General features: G+C 51.6%; 2 protein-coding genes across 13 annotated transcripts in view; one reads left to right on the top strand and one right to left on the bottom strand.

Moving 5' to 3' along the window:
* Window positions 1–22,076, bottom strand: part of CDH23 (cadherin related 23) — a 207,946-nt gene that overhangs the window by 30,313 nt on the left and 155,557 nt on the right. For 8 of the 11 annotated variants that reach the window (XR_009742445.1, XR_009742447.1, XR_009742446.1 and 5 more), the window contains exons 26-36: window positions 21,658–21,771; window positions 20,315–20,463; window positions 11,349–11,409; window positions 10,826–10,974; window positions 9,770–9,905; window positions 9,187–9,575; window positions 8,993–9,094; window positions 7,172–7,321; window positions 6,412–6,540; window positions 6,159–6,287; window positions 4,336–4,563 (exon numbers count right to left, since the gene is read on the bottom strand). Coding sequence is in view for 8 of the 11 variants with exons in the window: in XM_061447880.1 (XP_061303864.1) it covers window positions 4,336–4,563; window positions 6,159–6,287; window positions 6,412–6,540; window positions 7,172–7,321; window positions 8,993–9,094; window positions 9,187–9,575; window positions 9,770–9,905; window positions 10,826–10,974; window positions 11,349–11,409; window positions 20,315–20,463; window positions 21,658–21,771 (1,736 nt within the window). In the remaining 3 variants the exon portion in view is untranslated. Of the gene's footprint in view, window positions 1–2; window positions 333–4,335; window positions 4,564–6,158; window positions 6,288–6,411; window positions 6,541–7,171; window positions 7,322–8,090; window positions 8,424–8,992; window positions 9,095–9,186; window positions 9,576–9,769; window positions 9,906–10,825; window positions 10,975–11,348; window positions 11,410–20,314; window positions 20,464–21,657; window positions 21,772–22,076 lie in introns of those variants that run through there. The other 3 variants (XM_061447903.1, XM_061447914.1, XM_061447925.1) reach the window with 3 other exon arrangements.
* CUNH10orf105 (chromosome unknown C10orf105 homolog) lies at window positions 13,594–21,022 on the top strand. 2 transcript variants are annotated; one of them, XR_009742466.1, is made up of 3 exons: window positions 13,594–13,982; window positions 17,649–18,784; window positions 20,595–21,022. XR_009742466.1 is itself a non-coding variant. In XM_061448024.1 (2 exons), exons 1-2 carry the CDS (start codon window positions 13,733–13,735, stop codon window positions 18,068–18,070), a joined length of 672 nt encoding a protein of 223 aa, XP_061304008.1. In that variant the 5' UTR covers window positions 13,594–13,732; the 3' UTR covers window positions 18,071–19,188. The 2 variants fall into 2 exon arrangements, 1 of the variants encoding a protein (XP_061304008.1); XM_061448024.1 differs by lacking the exon at window positions 20,595–21,022 and having other exon boundaries at window positions 17,649–19,188.

The following is a 22,076-nucleotide window of genomic DNA, read 5'->3' as shown; positions in this document are numbered from 1 at the left end:
GTTTTTTTGTTTTTTTTTTTAAATGCTTGTAAATTAGAAAGTTTATTGGGAGGGTGTAGGAGGATGCTCCTGTGACATGGCTGAGAGCCCTTGCAGAGGTAGAGGCATAGGAGCATGCAGTGGGGAATGCTCTGGCTGGCTTCCCCTCATCCTCCTGGGGCCAGCATGGCCAAAGCACACATTCCTGGGGCCACTGCTTTCAGACACAATGAAGAACCCTGCAATGCCACATGGGATGCGGGTGCACTTCCAGCATCCTCTGCCTGAACACAGCACCCTGGCATTGCCTATCCAAAAGAATCGGTGGGTCAGGCTCCAGCATGACTCAACCCCTGGCGAGGACATAAAACTTTGTGGTAGACACTGTTACTCGAAGGGTGTGTTTCTGTGTTTGTTTTGTTTTCTGTTGCTTCTGTTGTAAAGCTGGGGGGAAACTTCCACTAGACAAACATAAACATTAGTCACATCAAAACAGTGTCAGACCTGAGCAATAGGTGTACCAGGCAGCATGCCCGGGCAGAGCATCCCAGGCAGCACACTGGATTTTCATACTACGTGGCTGCAGGAAGCAGCATTTGCCTCTGCAGGGGGAGGGGACACCCCGGCCTGCTGCAGGATTTGATTAATCCCGTGCTGGTTACAGCATGAGGAACTTCAAGAAGGTCTGGCCGCAGGCAGAGGAATAAAGAAGCCAGCACCAATGCCCCACCTTGCAGACGTAACTTTCTGAGCACAGGACTTGTGCTTTACTGCCAGCCACAGCTCAGCCCCTTTCCTGGCTTTGCTGGGGAAGCTTGCCCAGTGCCTCTGGCTCTTCCCTCTCCCTGTCCAGCAGCTGCAGCTGGAAAGGCACACAGGGGATCTGCCTGCCTGTGCGCCCTAACTGCTTTGAAACCCTCTCCAAGACATAGAATCATCACAAAATCATAGACCCATTCAGGTTGCAAAGCACCTTTAAGATCAATTCCAAACATTAACCTATCACTGCCAAGTCCACCACTAAATCATGTCCCTAAGCATATCTACACATCTTTTATATACCTGCAGGGACAGTGATTCCACCACTGCCCTTGCAGCCTGTTCCAATGCTTGACAGCCCTTTCAGTGAAGACATTGTTCCTAATATTCAATCTAAACCTCCCCTCGTGCAGCTTGAGGCTGTTGCCTCTTGTCCTATCACTTGTCACCTGGGAGAAGAGACTGACCCCCACCCCACTACAACCTCCTCTCAGGTAGCTGTAGAGAGTGATAAGGTTCCCTCCCAAGCCTCCTTTCCTCCAGACTAAACAACCCCAGTTCCCCCAGCTGCTCCCCAGAAGACTTGTGCTCCAGACCTTTCATCAGCTTTGTTGCCATTTTCTGGACCCACTCCAGCACCTCAGTGTCTTTCTTCTAGAGAAGGGCCCAAAACTGAACACAGTATTTGAGGTATGGCCTCACAGTGTCAGGTACAGGGGAACAATCACTTCCCTAGTCCATTTGCTAATGAATGCACTGTTTGATGACAGAAAAAAGCTTTGCTGGAAACAGGTTTCTCCCTGTGTTGCAGGGGTCGTGCTTTGGTATGCCCTATGCTGCAGGCAGCTGTGGTGGGCAGGCAGAGGTGAGATGAGCAGCCATGTTCTCTGACAAGAGGCATCGATGCAGCAGATCAGGGCACTAGGTGGCATGAGGGACCATTTCCTACCTGGTCAGTTTGTCAGAAGGAAAACTAGACTTTTACGGGAGAGAGGCAATGGCCCTGCAGGCATTCAGCAGGAGCCTTGGCACACTGGGTCCTGGCACTCCACCTTGGCCCCAACAGTGGTGGAGAAGATGGCATGGTGCTGTACCTTTGAGGAGGATGCTCATGGTTAAGGTGACCCACCAAGATGCCCTTAAGGACCTTGATGGGTACCCCAGCTCTTGCGAGTGCCTGGCTTGGGAACACACACCGAGCTAGTGCTGTGCTGCTGGCTGTTTTCCACTGCATCAGCACCTGGGACTTTGCTCATGAGGAGAGTGAGGAGCCGCAGTGCTTCACCTGAACTCTTGTTTTGGAGTGGGTTGACGGGAACAGAAACTGCAGAGGCTGAAGCAGCCCTGGATCAGGGTGGCTGTGAGATAGGCATCTGAGCAGCTTTATGGATCCACCCTGACTCAGGGCACTACCAGTGCCTGGGGTCTGTGGATATCAGGAGGAGTTCAGCTCCAGCACATGTGGTTGATGCAGCTCCCTTGGCCAGGCATCCTTCTGCTGCCAGAAGCATCCTGAAGACTCTGGAGCAGGGCCAGCCCTTGGGGAGGTGCAGCTGCAGGTTTGCACCAGTGTCAAACAGAGCTTGAGTGACTCCTGCAATTTCCATGTAATGACACCAGGACCTTCCAGTTGCAGCTCACCAGCTTATGAAGGATTTCTTTCCTGCAGTGCTTGTTGGGGTAAATGCTTTCCTTTTATCATCAGCATTTTTAGCCTTTCTCCCCTGCATTTCTAGACTGGCCAAGAGGATGGCCAGTCTTCCATGCACCCTTGCTGTCCTGGATATCAGAGATCATCCCAGGACTTCCAAGTGCTCTTCCAGCTCTGTCTCCTCTGCCTCTCCCATACTCAGAAGGCCGTGAAGTACACGTATAAATTATAGACAATAATCTCCTTTTTGTGCATCATTGCATCAGCCCAGACTTGTGAAACCGAAGTAGACGACAAACTCCTGACAGACATAATTTCATGATCCAGGCATGAGGCCAGCAGTCCCCAAGTGACGTGCAGGACAGCCTTTCACAAGACCTAAGTATCCTCAAGCTCTGAAATAGGCTGAAACTTCTTTCCACTCAGGAATCAGGTCACTGGACACTTTGTTTTGCTTCAGCGTGGCAGGATTTTTATTGTTGCTGCTGGCGTAACTTTCACCGGTGATATGGTGGTCATGCAGCAGAAACCCTGAGGACAAGCGAGGCTGCTGGGACACTGCTTTGCACCAGTGTGAATTGATAAGCTGTGTCACTTGACCTCTCTGGCACCAGGAAGGGAAGACGGCATTGCCATAGCAATGGGATTTGCCAGTTTAGCACACGGCATTCCTCACAACAGCAACATCACCAATGTTCCTATGGTGCTGGGGCGATGGGGACAAGGAGGAGCTAGCAGTTATCGGGTGCTGCAGTTACACAAAGCTGCCTTCCCTCATTCTGGGGGAAGAGACTGACTAGATTTAAGCCACAGTGGCAGCCTGGCTTAAGAAAAAGATGGTGATGCGCAAGAAAGTGTGTGAACTACCCGGGAGGGAGCAGTCGAGAGTGCAAAGCCTAAAGTGAGAATTGCAAGCCCCAGTTCACACTGCTGTTTGCAACCAGTTTCCTCAAAATGTACAGCAGGGCTTTGCAGCAAGAGCTCTGCTGGGAGATCAGAGAGATTGCAAGAGATAGCAGGTAGGGGCTGGGGAGAGGAAGGATGGCAGGGTGTCATGCAGGGTGTCACGCCTCCCCATCTCACAATTTGGGCTTGCTTTCTACACACAGTTGCTCGCTCACATCCCCGCAGAGCTGTGGGATTAGGAGGGACTCAGGGCTGGAAAATGCCTCAAATATTATTTGCCCATTTGACCCTCCCTGGCCAGAGTCCTCTTTAGAGGCCCAAATAATGAAACTTGTTACCTGTGGAGCAGGGAATGCACGAGTGAGAAAAGCCAGGCTGCAGCAAACTGAGTTTCCGGGCACTACTGCAGGCTGGTAACCACAAAGCAAGGTGGCCACATCCCCAGAACAAAGTATGATGGACAGGATGTCATATCAGGCCCCACATGCAAGCTCAAATCCTGCTCACCATAGGCAGGGCACTCCAGGTGGCAGCAACATGACCAACAAGCTGCCCAAGCCTCACAACAGCTATAGCAGTAATTACTGGAGCTCTTCTCATTTGCCAGCACTAGAGCAGACACATGGTGAGCTGAACCGTGGTTCAGATGCTGATCCAGTGACCCCCTGCCCTGAGATGGGTGAGCAACATCCAGAGACCTTTCAGACTCTGAGTATGAGAAACTGGTGGGCAGGACAAATCCTGCAGCCGCCAGCACACTTGCCCATTAGGATGCTCATGATATTTTTGGCATTTACAGATGGGAGACAGCAGCTCCCCAAGCGACTGCAAGCAATGGTCCTGCAGGACCAGGTGCTAAAGAAGGCCCTGAACCAAACCTATACTCAGCAGATTTGGACCCTAAGTCACAACCCAAATGGCCAGATCACCAAAACATCGCACCCTGTGCCTGTTCCACCTTTCCACACTCAGTATCTAAGCTCACTGTCCACAGTGCTGCCCAGCTCCATCCCCTTGGAAAGCACATTTTGGTGGCTCACCGACAGGGAGGGGTTGCCCTCATCCTCAACGGTGACCACCAGGCTGTAGAAGCTCTGCCGCTCACGGTCTGGTGGGGAGGGCCGGGTGGCAATCTCGCCGGTGACACGGTCCATGCGGAAAGTCAGGTCCTCATTCCCGCGGGTGATGTAGTAGGAGAGGACACTGTTGAGGCCAATGTCCCGATCGGTGGCACGTACCTGGGCCACTGCTGTGCCACCACCAACATTCTGCAGGGTGAAATGGCAGGGTGAGTGTCAGAGATACACGACATAGATCACACGCACCTCATAACATAGAAAATACACAAATAATAACATAATTCTAATATAAAGAGAGTTTTTCCCAGGCATTGCTGTGCTTGAGGTTCCAAACTTGCTGTCCCAACACCCAGCAGCCAAACAGAAGGCTGCTTTCCTTCACAAGCTCCTGGATGCCATTTTTTTGGTGCTTATTGCAAACGATGTTTCATTCAGCCCTCTTCCTGTAATTTATATATGGCTTGTACTAGAAATGTTTTTGTTTGTTTTCCAGGTTAGTTCTTTCTCCAGTTGTTGTGGGTTTTGACTGCATTACATTTAAGATGAAATAACTCTCGTGATTGTATGACTATAACACTGGGCAAGGCACTGGAAGAGGTTGTCCAGAGAAGCTGTGACTGCCTCCTCCCTGGAAGTGGTCAAGGCTAGGTTGGAGGGGGCTTTGAGCAACGTGGTCTAGTGGAAGGTGCCCCTGACCATGACAGGAGGGCTGGAACTAGATGAGTTTTAAGGTCCCTTCCAACCTAAACCAGTCTGATTCTGTAATAGATGCAAAAACTTAACTTCATGCAAAAAACTTAACAAGGCTACTTGCACTGCCATTGCTAGCTCAGCTGAGAATCAGCTACAGGCTTAGTAATGGAAGGCTCTGCCCTTTGCTTGAGTGCTCACATAGTTTTTTGGCTTGAAATTCTGAAATTAAATGCATTTTCTACATTAACTTTTAAAAAGAAATGGAATAAAACTACCAGGTGATATTTGCTGTTAAGTCACCAAAGCCAGCTACAGCTACACATCAACATTGTACCTATTTTTCCTTATGTTACAGCATCTCCCATTTATTGCAAAGACTCAGTTTGATTCCCTGCTGCAGAAAGCTAAGTGCATTAGGTCCTATGTAGGCTGGCACAGCCTGAAAGAGTGTATAAACCAGTGTGTGTGCAAAGGTGAAGGCTGTGTAATGGACTCAGAGCTCAGCTAATTATTTTTGGATGGCTCCATTACAGGGGAAATCAAAACAGAAATTCTGTTCTTCAACCAGCTCTGAACATGTATTAAATAGATAAGAAAATCCTAACAGGGCAATAACATTAATGCAAAGCTATTAATCATGAGCAGCAGTTCTTCACAGCTAAGTGTCACCGGCTATTACTCATATTTCATTTTTCGTCATCAAATTGAGAACCCCCGGGTCCAAGAATTAAACTGACAGGAAATAAGTTGTCTTTTCTCACGCCTGATTGTGTTTTATTGCTTAATTATCTAGCTCTTGCCGAGCTGCTTCCTGAAAGCAATTACTATTCTCTGCTGCGCCACCTCTTGCGTCACTAGGTGGCATTTCCATTGGTGTGTAGCCACTTCTCCCTCCTGCTGGTCCCTGCATCCTCATGGGCTTCAGCTGACTGCAGAGCTCTCTCCTATCCCCAAACTACGATGCCATCACAGGGGAGGGCTTGCAAGGGGCCACCAACCCTTAAATCATCCAAGGTGAGGTCTGACCACAGGGCAGGTGGGGACAATGCAGCTGGGAGGATGGAAGGAGAGAAGCAGAGCTGGGTACTCACCTCACTCACGCTCACATTGTAGCCGAAGGGGCTGTCAATGATAGGGGGGTTGTCATTGACATCAAGGATGTTCACTCGCAGAGTGTGCTCCTTCCTCCGGGGCGGCACACCGCCATCCGAAGCTTGGATCTGCAGTTGGGGATAGATTTTCAAGAAAAATACTATTTGTAAGATCACAGCCCCAAGAAAACAGCCTCAGTGCTCAAAAACCAGAAGAAGCCAAAGGAGGCAAGCAGAGTAGTTTGGTGCTTACTCGTAAGGTGTAGTGATCCAGCAGCTCCCGGTCCAGTGGCCGTGCCACAAACACCTCTCCGTAGGTACTGTTGGTGGTACGGATCTCGAAAGCTCGGCCCATGTTCCCTGAAGCCAGTGAGAAAGTCACCTGGAAAAAAAAAATAGGGAATGTTGTAAGGAGGAAGGAGAGAAAGAGACCCTACAATAATAAACCCAGCATCCCCTAGGGAAGTCTCTAAGCATTTTTGAAGGTCCAACATGTTGGGGTCCACAGGTATGGTGGCTGACTGCAGCCACCCCAAAGCAAACACCCATCTGCCAACCCTGATCTCATTCACAGCTCTTCTATGATGCTAGCAACTTTTGGTATTAAGGGTGACAGGCCCTCATTAACTTCTGTCTGTATGGTAAAGAAAACAACAAATGTCAGAGAGCTTCCTGTTCAGCCTGCCAAGGGAGGGCCTCACTGCCATTACCCATGGCAGGAGACGCCACAGCTGGTTTTCCAATTGCCAGACTCATTTTGACACGTGTCCCACAGAGACCTTTACTCCAGACAGCCCAAGGAGGATGTTTTCCCTCTCCTGCTGCATGCCTCTATTGCGGAGTGCTGGTACCCACTTCACAAACAAAACTCTTGGCATCAATGTCCAGTTTGCTCTTGCAGGGAAGCAGAGGAGGGGAAGGAATTGGGAAGACGCTGATGGAGGCATTTTGCGTCAGTGAAACACTATCACAGCATTACAGGAAGCTCCAGCCTGCTGTGCCAGGCTCCCTACCTGCCCATTGCTGCCTGCATCTGGATCACGGGCGAGGACCAGAGCCACACGCTTGCCAACAGCACTGTCCTCTGCCACGCTCACAGACGAGTCGGAGGTGATGTCGAACTGGGGACTGTTATCATTCTCGTCCAGGACCGTGATGGTCACCTATGGACATGGCACAGGGCTCAGGCAGGGCCAGGGCAGAAGCTGGCCCCCTGCCCACCTGGCATCAAAAGTCAAACTGACAACTCCAGCAAACTCTTGACCCATTGTACCCCTCCGAGGTGCCAACAGTGTCAGTGTTGTCCATCCCATGTGGGAATGGGTGCAGGTATTTGCGCGCAGGAGGTGAAGCTACATCCCTGTCTACAGAGAAGAAGAAGGGGGAAATGGAGGGATGCTTAGAGGCTGGAGAAAGTGCAACGGTGCTGCAGCTTTCAGTGGTGGATTTTTCTATGGAGCATCCTCTGCTTTTTTATCCTCCAAACAGCTGGGCAGAGCAACTCACACTGCTTCAGGGTGAACCTTTCCTGCTAAGGTTTTCACAAGCAGCAATTTCATCTGTGCTTACAGCCCAAATGTTGGGTAGTGTTTCCTTTAAAGCTAAAGGGGCACAAAGAAGACAGAACTGCAGGTATTTAACTAAACCAGAGTGAGAGGGGCATAGAGAAGATCTGAGCTTCCTCCTGGGAAGAGGCATATGAGTGAGTAACAGACTGGTCGGGAGACGCTCAGAGAGGCACCCCAGCTGCAGGTGATGTGGGACCAGGCTACCTTGGCCACAATTAGCCAGAGGAAATGCTCTCATCACATTTGTAATCCAAGAGCTGCAACACGACACAGAAATGGGAGAGGAAGAGTCTTTCTGTTCCCGGGGCTCTATTTATGAGTGCCCCAAGCCCCAGGTGTGTTCAGGCTGAATGAAACAACATCCCAGAGGAAGCTTGGGAGTGAGTTGTATGCTTCGGGGTGATTCGGTTATTGTTGCCACTGAATTAAAAGCAGAGAGCCAGGAGCAGGGAGAGTCCATTCAGCTGCTGTGATGGATCCGGCAGCTGCTGTCCCAGATGCCAGATCAGGGTGTTGGGATTTCTGCTCGCCAGCAGCAGGGTCGCTCACAGGCTCTGCACCATATCCTGGGGGGTGTCACAGAGGCTGGTGCTGGGATGGGAGAACTCCACCATGGTCCCTCCCCACAGCTCAATATGGAGTTTGGGATGGATCCTGGCCCCCACGATGATGCCAGTGTGATGGATATGCTTACCTTCTGTTGGAAGACAGCAGAAGAGGAAACAGAAAACAGAGAACCAAGAGTTAGTGAGGAGGTGCAGGTATATGCAAGGAGCAGTCCTGCATCCTGTTGTAGTAATGTTGCGGTTCACAGGTACCCGCTGCAGTGATTCAGAGGCTCCTCTGTTGTGCATCCCTTTGTTTTTAATAGATAAACTTCTTGGCAGTGCACCCCACATGCCTCCTGCCCCAGCAGAGAAATGCAAATCATCCCCCATACTCAGCTGCCTTTGAAACTGCCAAATATAGCCCTCTTAAATATTAACCACAGTGAAGTATTTCAAGGCACCCAAATTTACCTCTCTTAAAACTGTTTTAGCTTGGTGAGTGACCTGCAAACTCTACAGTTTGGGATGTTTTGTTTTTTTTTTTTGTTCTGAGAAATTCCAGCCTATGACATGCAGAAGCTAAATGCAGGGTTTCCCAAATCAGGGTTTCCAGCTGGAGCAGAAAGACCAGCTAGGACATGGTGTCCCATGCCAGAGAAAGAGGGAGGTGACTTCAGGTTACCAGAGGATGGTGGGGAAGTGGGTAGAATCTACTCACCACTGTAGAGTCAATCTTTGGTCCTCCATCATCAGCCACCACCGTCAACGTATAGAAATCCCCTTTCTCTCGATCCACCTGGCCTTTGACCGTGATCACACCCTGCCAAGGATGAACAGCAATTGTGTCAGCCACCAACACTGAAGTTCATGGTGGACAACCAAGCCAGAAGGGCCCATGCTGTAGATACTTACAGTGATCCCATTGATTTTGAAGAGAGAGAGTGCCTGGGCATTAGTGTTGGGGTCAAACTTATAGGTGATCTGGTTGAGGTTGTCAATGGAGCGGGCCTGGACCCGCAGCACCTCAGAGCCTAAGGGGATGTTCTCCATGATCACGGCCTCATAGCTACTGTTAGAGAACTGCACAGCCTCATCCAGCTCGTTCAGCAGGCTGACGTATACGCTGCAGAAGCCCTGATTGTAGGGGGGTGCTTGGTCCGTGGCAGAGACATTCATCAGGTAGCTGGTTTTGGTCTCATAGTCCAGGTACTCAATCGTTGTGATGAGGCCAGTGCTCTCATCAATCTCAAACTTCCCTTCTGCCCCTGACAGGATTCTGTAGTTCACCAGACCGCCGTTCCCTGCAACAGAGCAGCAACCATGGTGCCAGCTGGATCAAGCATCCTGAAGAGGTTGTACCACCAATGCCGACCCCAACCATGGAGCAGATCCCATCCCACATGGGGATTTCAACCCAGCCAAGCCAGGATCTGTGTAATGGTTGATTTTACCACTTCCCCACCAACTGGGGTATTTCTCACCTCCAGCTTCCTACCTGTGTCTCGGTCGGTGGCCCGGACCACTGCCACCGAAGTCCCTATCCCTGCTGTCTCCCGCAGTCCCAGGCGGTTGTACTGCCGCTGGGTGAACACCGGCACTTCATCATTGACATCTTCCACATAGACGATCACCTGTGAAACCCCCCAGAGAAACCATGGGTGAGCCAGGAAGGCTTGTGAACCCTTGCCAACACACGGCACGCATCTGCTGCACAGGAGGAATGTTATTTCTAGTACAAACATCATGTAATGGAGGGTGAACATGGAGTTTAACATCACAGATTTAAGCAAGCCCCATGGTTAGAGTGATTAAGGATTTCCCTGGCCAGAGGGAGATACAGTCTGTATATTAATTTCAGTGTGCTTTGGGATCTCCTGCTCATAACCCTGCAGTCAGAGACCCTGCAACGTGGAAATGATGGTAACTTGGTGGGAAATTTTGCTCAAAGTTCAGCAGGTCAAGCTGCTGTTTCCCCAGGGAGCACCCTTTCTCCTCCTGGTTTTCTACTTGCTGCTGGTGCTGTGGGTATGTCACGCTTGGCCAGAGCCCACCCCACCAGTAGGTCTAAAAATAGATGCAACAAGAGGGCTGGGTTTGTGGGAACCGTGGGAAGCTGGTGTGTCACTGCTAAAGATTATTGCCACTGGGTCCTGTCTTATTTAAATAGATGCCTGGCCAGGAGACAGTTTTCAACAGGCTGAGGCTCAGCTCTTCCTCCTGGCAGCAGAGTCACATCTTGCTGGGCAAGCATGACTCCCTCCGACAGTGGCTGCCACACCACTTAGCAGTGTTACTGCAATGAAATGTCACAGGAAAGAAGAAAAATAAACAACAAACCAAACAAAAACAGATCCCACCAGCTTTTCTTCTCCACCCACAGGCAACCCCGGAGACTTTGCATCACCATTTCCATACCAGATTTCTCCAACTTCCTGCATGCCTTCAAGGGCTGGAAAGGACTGCCCTCTGATGGAGCATCCTGAATATTCTGCATTAACTCCTCCGCAGCCCTGCCCTGCTGCCCACCTCTTGGTGGTTGCAAGCTCCTTACCCGCACGGAGCTCCTCATAGGTCCCTGCTCTGTGTTGTAGGCCTCCACCTCCAGGACGTGAGAGGAGTTCTGCTCCCTGTCAAGGTGCCGCACGCCTCGCATCACCAACCCCGTGCTGGGATTGATGCGGAAGTTGTTGTGCTCGTTTCCTGGCAGGGGGAAGAAATGAGATGGATGCTGCTCACCACCACTGCATCAGTCCTGGTGACATACTGAGGAAGCTATTTTGGAGGAATGTGACCAAGCAAAACCCAAGTCTCATCACCTCCAGCTACATCAGGCTCAGCTATATCAGGGTTTGGCCCTGGCCAAGCCAGAAGCTATGGCATCTAGGTGTCCACGCACGACACATCATCCCCCAGAAATTAACCCTAATGTTAACGTGTTGTTCAAGGGTGAAGAGGATGTTTCTGTGGACTGAAAAGTGCAAAAGGGTAGAGAGTGCAACCTCTTGAGGCTGTGTGCGCAGCTGGCCAGAATTTGGTGCAAACTCACCAATGCATGAAGAGGCATCTGGACTTACCCCTGACAATCCTGTACCACACTCTCCCATTAATGCCTTCATCCGCATCTGTGGCTTTCACCTTTATGAGAAAAGAAAAGCACTGAAGGAGAAGTGCAGAGATTTCCAGACCATGACAAGTCCTCCCATGCTGCTGAGGCTGGACATCCTGCTCCTCCACCTGAGCCAGAAGCTTACCAGCTGCAAAGCAAAATAAGTTACCCTCCCCTTGTCACCAGACAGCAGGAATAATGGGCTTGGGAGCCCTCAGCTCCCAGGTTGACGGGCTCAGGTTGGGAGCTGGGCCTGAAGACCATGCCATGAATCCCGTGGGTCAGTGTTCTGGTGGAGAAGTCTCTATTGATCCCGCTTCACGCGTCAGTGCTTGTCCCACTGGAGATGCCGCTGGGGATGGAGCCTCCCTGTCCACAGGGATGGCTTGAGCTGGGCAGGGAGAGCTGGTCCTGTGCCTGTTGGGCACGTAACCCACAGTATCAGGGCAAGTCAGTCAACAGCAGTATATGTAAAAATTAACAAAAGAAACATGAATATGACCAGCCTAGCGCATGCTGGTGGTCTGGACACTGTTAAGTCCTTGCAAGACCAGGACCGGAGGGTGGGAGCACCCCTTAACAGCGATGCACTGCACAGTGCGTGCACGTACCGAATCCGCCGTCCGCCCTGGGAAACCCAAGGCACGGGTCCCCTCTGGTGTCGCTGAACAACACTGCAGCGTTCTCCCCGCAAACCGCAGCCAGGAGCCCACCGGCCCCGGCAGCTGAGAAGCGGGAGATGGTGAGGGCCAGCGGGGCCGGGGCTTCCTCCCCGGCTGGCACTGAGCCACTGCATCTTCCCTCCACAGAAACCGCTTCCCACAGCGGATCCAAAGTACAACCGCAGTGGCGGCTGCTTGCAAATCACCAAGGCGAGGACATGGGGAATGCCTTAGCCTTTCTTTTCCACCTGCTTCCCTTGGCAAAGCATCTGCTGCTGCATATTCTCCTTACAAATACTACCCAGTGGTTTCCTTTTCTTCTGCAGGTGGGGGTTTGCACTCAGACTTGCACTGAAAAGAGGAGGGGCTGCTGCAAAGGATGCACGTGCAGCAGGAACAGCGAGGCCATTTATAGGGGCTCAGCTTTAAAGCTCTGGGCTGGCTTTCATCAACAGCCCTACACAACACTTGTATGCATATGAGATACTCTTCTGAAATGCAGTTTTGAGATGCCTTGAACTGCTCTCGTTCCCTCCACTAAGTCAATCTGTGTCATCAGAAACATTAAAACATGCTGACCCCTGCACTTGCAAACTAACTGGATTCCCCACCCCTGTGCCACATACACACTGTTTTCCTCTGTCCCAGACCGGTTCACACCTTGCTTATGGCTGGACACAACACTATGTATGCCTTGCTCCATGTTTCACCATGGACCCAGCACCTTCCTTTCACAGCAGAGAGCTCTCCCTCCAACACCATCTCTTCCACCCTTGGTTCTCTCCAAGGCCGTTTCTGGGCAGGAGCTGGGCTGCGTGTTCTCCCGTGTGGTGGGTGGGCCCTGCACCCATCGATGCCTAGGCAACTGATGCCCAGGCAGATCGGTGGCCTTGGCATAGGAAAAGCTATCTCATCAGCCTAAGCACCCTGCTGAGGTGGCAGTGGTGGCAGGGAAACATAAGGGATGGGATGGGAGACAAAACTTTGCAGTTTTTTATTCATTTTCTGCCCAGCTGTGCTGGGAAAAATGCATTTCAAAGTGAGCAAATGGAAAAATTTTCAACTTGATGAGCAAACTGCACCCTGCAAACACCCCCTTAGCCATCCTTTTCCCAGCTCACCCTAAGCATTTGCTGCAGGCAGCTCTAGCACATAAACCAGGTAAAATGCCTTGCCCAGGTATCTGTTTCTTACTTAAAAAAAAAACCCAGTCAGTTTGCATTAAACCAATGCATGCTCCTACCAGCCTCAGCTGCTGCTGGTTTGACCCACTGAGGTCCCAGAGGAGATGTGGTACTTGACAGACTGTCCCGAACTTGGGAAAACAATTGCACTCGAGTGCAAGTGGTGAGAGAAAAGCTCTTTCTGCTGCAGGTGCAAGGCACCTTGTGCAGCTGAGTGCTGGGTGCCTCCAGCCTGCTTTATCCTCCTGCTACTGAGAGTGGGCTGCAAGCAAAGCCAGCCTTTTAAGCCTACCTTACCCCACAGCTGCGGCAAAGGGGTCAGAAACGTTGGAGGAAAGAGCGGGGAAATAAAAGGATAGGAAAAGAGCAGGCAGCTCGCTGCAGAGCTCCTGAGGAGAGGGGAAGCAGGCTGCGGCGGTCAGCCCGCAGACCCCTCCCCGGCGCAGGGGGCTCGGCCCACCACGACTGTACCATTCAGCATTCCCGCAGGGGCAAATCCCAGGAAAATGCATCCCGGGGCCTCGACCCCTCGTTCCAGCGGGGCCCAGCCCCGGGGCACCACCGCACCGGCAAAGCCCGGGAGGGGGCTCAGTGTCCCCCTTGGCTTTGCACACTCAGGCTGCTCCCAGCCTGGCTGCCAGCTCTCTCCCACCCTCCCTTGCCCTGTAAAAGGGAGGAGGGGGCTGGCGGCAGCAGCAGAGAGAGGTGGGAGAGGCGGCAAGGCAGGCGTGCGGGAGCTCGGCCAGCAGGTGAGAGGTAGGGAGCCCAAAACCCCCGTGGCAAACCCACCGCTGCCCACTCAGGCTAACCCCGAGGGGCGAGTGAGACACCGGGGACATGCCGCCATCCCGCAGCCGCATGGGGAAAGGGCTGCGTTCGCAGCAGTGGAGAGGCGAGACGCGGAGTTTGGGGTGGGTCTGAAGTCAGGCATCCCTCCTTCTTTCCCTGTCGCGTTGCTTTGTTTGTCCCAGTGAAGGGAGAGGGGGAAAGTCCTGCGGATGCAGCACTGCTGCTTAACAGTGAGGGTGGTGGGGTACAGCATCACATACAGCCCTTTGCTTTCAGCACCCAACTATCCGGGTCGGTAAGCTGTTTGGTACCTTCCAGCATTCCTGCAAGTGAGCGGAAAGAGTTAGTGAATTGGGAAAAGCTAGGAAGCTCCAGAAGAGTGTCTCTAGGCAAGATGGAGAGGGGCAAGAGAGCTGCTTTTCATCTGAGCTGTATTACAGGCACAGAAGTGCCTGAAAACAGCCTCTTCTTTCTCTGCAGGAGTTTGAGAAAAGAGAGGGAGAGCATATGGGAAAACTCCTGCCAAACTATGCAGCTGGGCCAAGCCAGGCAGGCAGCACCCGGTGCTGGGCAGAGTAACGCTCTTTGCTGCTCACACACAAGAAGAGTTTCTTCTTCCTTTCTACTTTCCTTAGGAACATTTTGCTTTTCACAATTTCTCTTCTTTCCCTCTGATCCTTGGCTGCCTCTTGCCCAGTAATGGGTCCTAAGCACTCATGGGGACATCTCCTGATAGAGTAGATCAGGCAGGGATGATCCTGCTGTGGGGGTTTGCCAGCCTGGGCAAACCTCTTCTTAACCCATCTGGATTAATAACATGGGTCTTGAGTGGGAACAGCAATGCTGGGAAGGGGCAATGCTATGAACAGGGATGCAGGAAGCAGCTTGGCTGAGTGGGTACAAAATACTGTGAGCAACTAATTCATTGCCATCCTTCAGAAAGGCACCAAGCTCCTACCCTGCAGGAGGGAAGCCCTCATTCCTACATGTGGTGTGGGCAAGAGGAGTGCTGCTCTTACCATGCATGCCCTGACCTTTCTCCTGGTAGGACCACAGTTTTGGTGGCTTTTCTGAAGTTCTGCTGAAACAGCTGTAGCTCCACCTCAGGCAGGAGGTGAGGGGGAGAGCTTTGTGTACGTTAATACATTGAAAACTTATGGAACCTAAAAGGGAGTCACTGCTCACATGTACTTGGCTCTTTTTCTGAAAGGTCTTAGAGATCAGGTGAGGAAAAGCCTGGATCTCCTCTGAAGTCTGAGCTGGGTGTAATGAGAGGGTGGCTCAGAAGCTAGAGAAGAGGGCATAGCTGAAAAAGCCTGGGGAAACATCAATGTGATCTGTTGTGAGGAGTTTCTAAGGGACAGTCAGCTGGATGTAAAAGAAAAACCCTACAGCCACCACTGACAGAACAAAAAACAACCTGAAGAAATTGCCCAGGCCTCCCAGCTTGCTCTTAATGAACAATGTAAGGTTACTAAGCCAAACCACATGTCAGTGAATGCCAGAATTAAGGTAGCTGTGGTAACCTTGATTCAGGCTGCCTTTGGTGTGCACAGTAAGCAGGAGCCCTGCCTGCTGGTTTTCATGCCCAGACAGTGCACAGAAGCAGCCTGCCTACAGAGCAGAGGGATCCTTGGGATGGCTGAGGTTGCCAGGGGCTGCTTTGCTCCAAAAGCTGGGGGGGGGGGGGGGGGAAGTGGCTGAGCCAGGCAAGGAGAGGCAAAAACATCACTTTAGGGGAAGCAACAAGAGTCTTGGCCCCCTCAGCCTGCCTGCAGTACGCATGGGGATTCACCCGAGCTAAAGCATTCTCAGATGCATTTCTCATTTCTGAGCGTAGACCTGGCTCTGCCCAGTGGAAGCAGCCACATCTTCCCAGAGCCTCTGAGCTCTGACCAGGCTGATGCAGTCCCTGAGGCTGCCAGCATCACAGCTGTGAATGCTCAAGCTCAGGTGATGCAAAGTCTTCTAGAAATAAATCACATCTCTCCCATGCCGCAAACCCAGAACCCAACTCTAGTGGAAGCCTCTGACCTTTTTCCCTCTGTATCCCAGGTCACTGACCAAGGGGAAGAGCATGGATCATGCAGGAGCAACCTATCCCCTCTGGGACAAGGCAGAGTCCTGTCAAACCAGAGCTCGGAGCTCACCTATGTAAGTACCCTCACACAGAGGGTACTGCTGGGGCACAGACAACTCAAGTTCAAGGACTCCTTAACCTCTGAGTGCTTGGCCTGGCAACTCTCAGAGTGTTTGCTTAAGGTTGTTTCCACCTGCGTAATGTGGACAGTGAGAAATGCTTGTCTGTTCTGACGCAACATCTCTCTTTTCACCAGGCTCATCTCCACCGTGGTGTCTCATAGTTTCCAGTTAGTGATTAAAGACATGTCATTGATGTCTCCTGTTCCCTTTTTTGAATGCTTTATGGTGAATGTCTGGCTGCTGCCTACACAAACCTGTGTGGCTTTTGGATAGCAGCTGCAAGAGCAGACCCAGAGACCCTGGCAGTCCCTGCAGCCCTTCTTTTCCCCTCCTAAATTCTTAATTTTAAATGGTCTCTGTAGATATACATGCTTGCCAGGAGGCTGCCTGGTCACAGACCAGTCTAAAAGCTCTCCATCACTTTTCTAACTCCCACCTCTCTGTAGGAAAGTCAGCATAATAAAGCTTTACCTCCAGCATACAGACTAGAGTACCAAGGGCCAAGCCAGGCTGTCGCATTGCAGAGGGTTGGTACAGCAATATTTCCCCAACCCTCGTCTCCAAGCTGGAGAGATGCTGGCCCCTGGGACCATATGCAGGAGGGTGCATGGGAGCAAAATGATGGGTGCATATTGCTTTGGGGATGCAAGCTGGGGGGATCTGACCTGGCGAGTCAGCCATCAGGTGTTCAGTAAGAGCTGTTACTGATGAGGCTTTGGCGAGCTGGTTTGCAAAAATGGCTGAGAAACCCACAGCGTGTCTGAACCCGAAACAAGGTCAGCAAAATGCCTAATGCAAGAGGATTTTTGACACAAGCATGGTGATGGTGTTAACGCTTCACCCCTGAAAAAACCCAACCAACCAACCAACAAAAAAACAACTAAAAAGGCAATATTGCAGTACAGCTTGATGAGGACTTAACTGGGCAGATGCTCAACCAACTATCCATTTTCTCTGGGGAGAGTGCATAATCATAAAAGGCCAAATGACAGTTCATTCAACAAACCCACATTTCTGGAGAACAGAGAATCAGCAAAGCCCAGCAGCTCAGAGTGGAAGATTTTGGACTGTCTCTAGTGTATGATTACCTCTTCCAGAAAAGCATCATGCAACATGTATGCATGTTCCCTATGTGTGTCACCACTGGGACCATGGTACCATATGTACATAGTACTACCTGTGCTAGATCTCTTTACCAAATAGTTTTGCTCTTCAGTTCAGGACAATGTTTGCAGGTATAAATCCCACCTCTGTGCTTTGCCTCCTGGCAGAACAGACAAACTCCTCCTATCCCCACTGTGTCACAAAAATCATAGCTTGGACATCAAGGCAATCCAAAAATCTATCAGGCTAGATGGAAGGTGGGTGTCTGTCCAGCTTCTAGATGGTAATCACCCATGTTGCTTGTCTGTGTTACCTTACGCACTGCAGGGAAGATGAGCACAGAGGACACTGGCAATGGGACCTCTCCTACCACGCCTCTCCTTGGGCTTCTGGTTTCAACGACTGAGCTGGTCCCTCCCAGCTATGCATCCCCTGAGACAGCAGACCCACTGCTTGTCATTGTTGCACTCATCTGCATCTTCCTCCTCCTGGCGACCTTCCTCATCTTTGTTACCCTGTGCAAGCCAGCGGTGCTGGACCAGGCCCGCTCCGGGCCCCATGAGTGCATGCCCCATCACCCAGTGGATGCCAGTGAGCCCCAGCTGAGGTTCTGGAAGCGGCTGGGCTCCCTGCGATGCTCCATCAACACCTTCAGGAGGAGTCAGCCAATGTCCCAGAGACAGCTCACCTGCCCCAGGGGCTCCCTCGCCAGCCAGAACTGGGATATCACAGAATCCACCAAAATGTGACCCTCCTCTGCAGGAACTAACTCACCCCGCACTGCTATTCTTTCTCAAGCTTTTGGTTCAGCCTCAGTTCCCTTCTGAGCATCCTGGCAGAGCCCCTTTGAGCAGCTCATTTCCAGGCAGTGACTCTGCAAGGTGATGAGAGATTTTGCTATTTCAGGTTCACAAATGCTTTCCAGGTTACCGTTTCCTGGCAGGAAAGGTGGAGGCATCTGAACCACAACCACACACAGCTATCACCAGGCAGTCCAAAAAATACTGCCGCTTAATTTCTTTTGGAAAACGTTGTGCAAGTTGCGAGCCACCTGAACAAACAGCCTGGGCGAGAGAAGAGCAAGCTGGCTACCCAACAAATATTGCCTTGAAGAGAGGCATCCTGGGGCAAATGTGCTCCACAAAAAGCAGTCCTCAGCTGAGACTGTCCCTGAGTTGTGGTCCTGAGCAGGCAGAGGAAGGCTTGTGCCCCCTGTGTGCCACCCGGTCCCTGTCTACTCTCTCTCCATGCAATGAGCTGTGGTTGCTGCAGATGCTTGGAAGGATGTATGCTACAGCTGTTTGCTGGAAACCTGTTTCAATAAACAAGCAGTGGGAGCAGGTAAACATGCCTATAAATGCATTAAAGAGAGCTTTTGAGGCTCGCAGCCACTGCCAGCTTTGAAAGGCACTGTGCAAAGCTCAGCTCTCATTTCTGCTGGGAAAGGGTACAACAACCAGCAGGTAAGCTGACGTGCTTAAAGGAATCAGTACAAAACACAAAAGGTGGCTTAATTCTTCCAGGTCTGCAGCTTGCACTATGTTCAGCTATTGAGTTCACCCCTCTGGGTGAAGTCAGCATGCTCAGCGAGGCCCCACGGTGAGCACCAAAGCCCATCTCCCTGGGTTTCACTTGGTCTCTGACCCTCACGAGGTGCAGCTCTGCATCAGGACCTCTCCGGGCTGCCTGGGGCATTCCTGCTCTCCTCTTACCCTGGGCTGCCTGGCTTTCAGAGAAGAGGATGGGGAAGCCTTTGAAAACTCTCTTGTTGCCACAGTGATGTGGGGATGTATTTGAAGGGAGAGACCTTCAGTACAAATGGCTCACACTGAAGGTGTAAATTAAACTAAACCCAGGTGATTGCCCATTTCCATTTCCCTCCGATTTTGTTCTGTGGAAAACAAACTTCACCCTAAAACTGCCTCTCCTTTGCCACACATTTCCAAGGGCATCCCCTCTTTTGGGAATCATTATCTAAGAAGAGGGACTTTAATGTCAGACTCGGGTTTCCTCCATTCTCAGTCTTTTGATTTGAAAACCAGGCTCAGTTTTAGGAGTCCCACAGCAGGGCTCCTCTCCGCCTGCACATCTCCCCTGCACACCTCCACCCCAGGGGCAGGGATTGCAGCAGATGCCTGACCCCAGAGGCAGGCATCACGTACCACGTGCCATGGCACAACAGGTGACGAGGAGCTTCAGGGCTCACACTTGGGGACCGGCTGCCCAGAGCAGGGCTCCCAGCAAACCTTTGTTGCAAGAGTCAAAAGGCTCCTTTCTTCTCCCAGTGACTCACCCTGCCTTGGAGAGCCAGAGACAAAGCTACCCCTTTCCCTGTGCCGGGAGAAGCATTCAAGGCAGGAGGAGCGTTCCCAGGGCCCTCTGCAAAGAGCCTTTGGTGCCTGCTCCAGAAGAGCCCTGGGTTTGAAGAGATGCTGGAAGCCCTTGGAGGTTGTGTGAATGCCAGCATTCATTCAGGGCTCACTGAGCCATTCAGCTCTGCCCACTGCTCCCTCGAAGAAGAACAAAAATGAAAGCAAAGTTCAAATGCTTTTCTCCCTCAGTTCCCCCTCCTCTCAGAGCACCTCTTTGCCTGCACTCTTCTCCCTTCCCCTTGAGATCTCCGCTCTCAGCCCCTTCTCTGCCAGGAGGAGGGAGAAAATGGGGACCTGGCCAGGCAAAGGGGCTTCACCAGCATGGTGCTTGGGTTTTCTCCTCTCCCCCCTGCAGAAATGGGTGAATTTCTTGTTTTTTACTTGCACTTTTCTGTCTTCTCCCTGGTGCTCACAGTTTGGGTTAGCAAAGGAGCAGAGGAGCACACAAGCAAGATCACATCTTGCCCTCTCCTGGGGCAACAGACCACTGATGGGGAGAGAAAATCTCTGCCCTGGGATTCCTGTAGCTGACAGCCAAAGTGCCAGGGCATGGAAAGTGGGGGACCCCCTTCACCCACCCGTTCACGCACCCAAGGGCCCTGGTGGAAGAAAGCCACATGCCTGCACTATACTGCTGGCAGCTGGGATGTCCTCGGGGACGCTGACTTCGTAGCTGCTCTGAAGGAAGATGGGTCGGTTGTCATTGACATCCAGGACAGTCACATACACCGTGGCAGTCCCAGTGCGCCGGTTCCCAGTGGGGCCGTTGTCTGTATGGGAGAGAAAGGCAAGGGGAGTTCTGGTCATCTCCATCTCCTTGCAGATAGGTCATACTCAGCCCCTGGCTGCTGAAAATAACAGGATCAGAATTTTTAAGCTAAAATCCTGTCTTTTTTTGCAGCTTGCAAATCCCACACTGAACCATGGTGGTTTGGTTTTATTCTGCCTGTCCTGAAAGAAAATGGAAAAGCTGAACCACCTCTAAGCTCTGCCATAGAGCCACTGCCCAGGGAGGCTGGAAACACAGCTAGTCATTAAAGCAACTCCATAGACCAAGAGAGTGATGTACGCTGGAAGGGACTACTGGAGGTCAGGTATTCGGGAGATGAAGGCAGACAGGGGTCTGATGAGTTTTCTGTAGACTCAGCTCAGCTCACAGCCAAAGAGCACCCGGACTGGTTGGTGTTCAGTAGATAAGGACATGGCACAAAGTGTGAGGCAATGTGGACTCTAAGTGGGCTTGGCTTTTCCAACATGACCAGTGCAAGTGAGCATTAAATCCACCTAGCTGGAGCCCATGGGATATGCTGAGTGGAAAAACACAGGCAGTCTGATACCCATTGGAGGGGCAGAACAGATCCTTTACCACTTGGGATCCAGTCCTGCATACCCAGGTAGTGCAGCATCCCTGCTGCAGACCCCATAGCACCTGCAATGCCATGCCCCCGAGATTCCTCACCAGGCCACTTACTTCTTCTTTCAAAAGGGATGTCTAAGTCTTCCGTAAACAGGCACATCATTATAAAATTCTGCGGATTATGGCCAAGATGTGTTTGGCACATAGGCCCTCTGCCCGTGCCAGGTGGCTCTGGATTAATCAGCAGCCACTGAGCCAAAGGCTGGCATGGCATTAGGTGAATGATGCTGTGGCGCTGACATTTCTGTGTGGAGGTCTGCCCCAGATAGTGTGGAGCTTCTTGGGAATGGGTGGCCCTGCCTGCCCTGGGGGAAAGGGAAAGCCCTGGAGCTGGGTGAGCCTGAGTGGTGAATTTACTGTCTGCAAAAGTCATGTTGGAGTCAGGACATATTAGTGGGTTGTGAAATGCTAATGCCAAACTCTGGTTTATGGAGTGCCTCAAAGGTTGCTGTCTGTCTGACTCGCCCATGAGGCCACTTGGCACATGTTCAGCCACCCTATGTGGCTGTGTGTCAGCAGTCCTATGGGAACAGTGGGAAATCCTTACCAATGGCCTCCAGTATCAGTGTATACGATGCCACAGTCTCCCTGTCCAGACTCACGACTGTCCTGACCACCCCATCTCTGAAGCCAACGCTGAATTTGCCATCCTGGTTCCCACCTGCAGCACAGGACAAGGACCAAGTCACCCTTTGTAATGGATTCAGGAAGCAGTCCACACTGCATGGGGTGCTGCAGCCTGGGCACGGGGTCAGCCCAACTGTGGAAAACACAAGTGCTTAGCCTGCCCTCCTTGTGATCAATGCAAGCTTTGTAGGATGAGCTTGCGTCTTGTCCTAGACAAAGCGTTGCTGCAGCAGAAGTGGGCAGAGCATCTTCTCTGCCATACCAAACGCAGTGCCTGCATCACAGCGGAGGAAAGGAGAGATGGTTGTAGGAAAAGCTGAATCATATAAGAGCCAGATC

This window comes from Pezoporus flaviventris, unplaced genomic scaffold (genome assembly GCF_033815535.1).
Source record: "Pezoporus flaviventris isolate CSIRO_AGI_PZ_B2104156 unplaced genomic scaffold, CSIRO_AGI_Pfla_v1 ptg000001l, whole genome shotgun sequence".
In the NCBI taxonomy this organism is placed as follows: domain Eukaryota; kingdom Metazoa; phylum Chordata; class Aves; order Psittaciformes; family Psittacidae; genus Pezoporus; species Pezoporus flaviventris.
Note: the sequence above shows the minus strand (reverse complement) of the source record. Positions and strands in the feature narration are given on the sequence as shown.

Excerpts from the sequence above, each read along its gene's own strand:
- CUNH10orf105 (XM_061448024.1), top strand. The coding sequence starts at position 13,733 with ATGCATCCCGGGGCCTCGACCCCTCGTTCCAGCGGGGCCCAGCCCCGG. Across the intron at positions 13,983-17,648 it reads GCTCGGCCAGCAGGTGAGAG|GGAAGATGAGCACAGAGGAC; the intron begins GTAGGGAGCCCA and ends TACGCACTGCAG.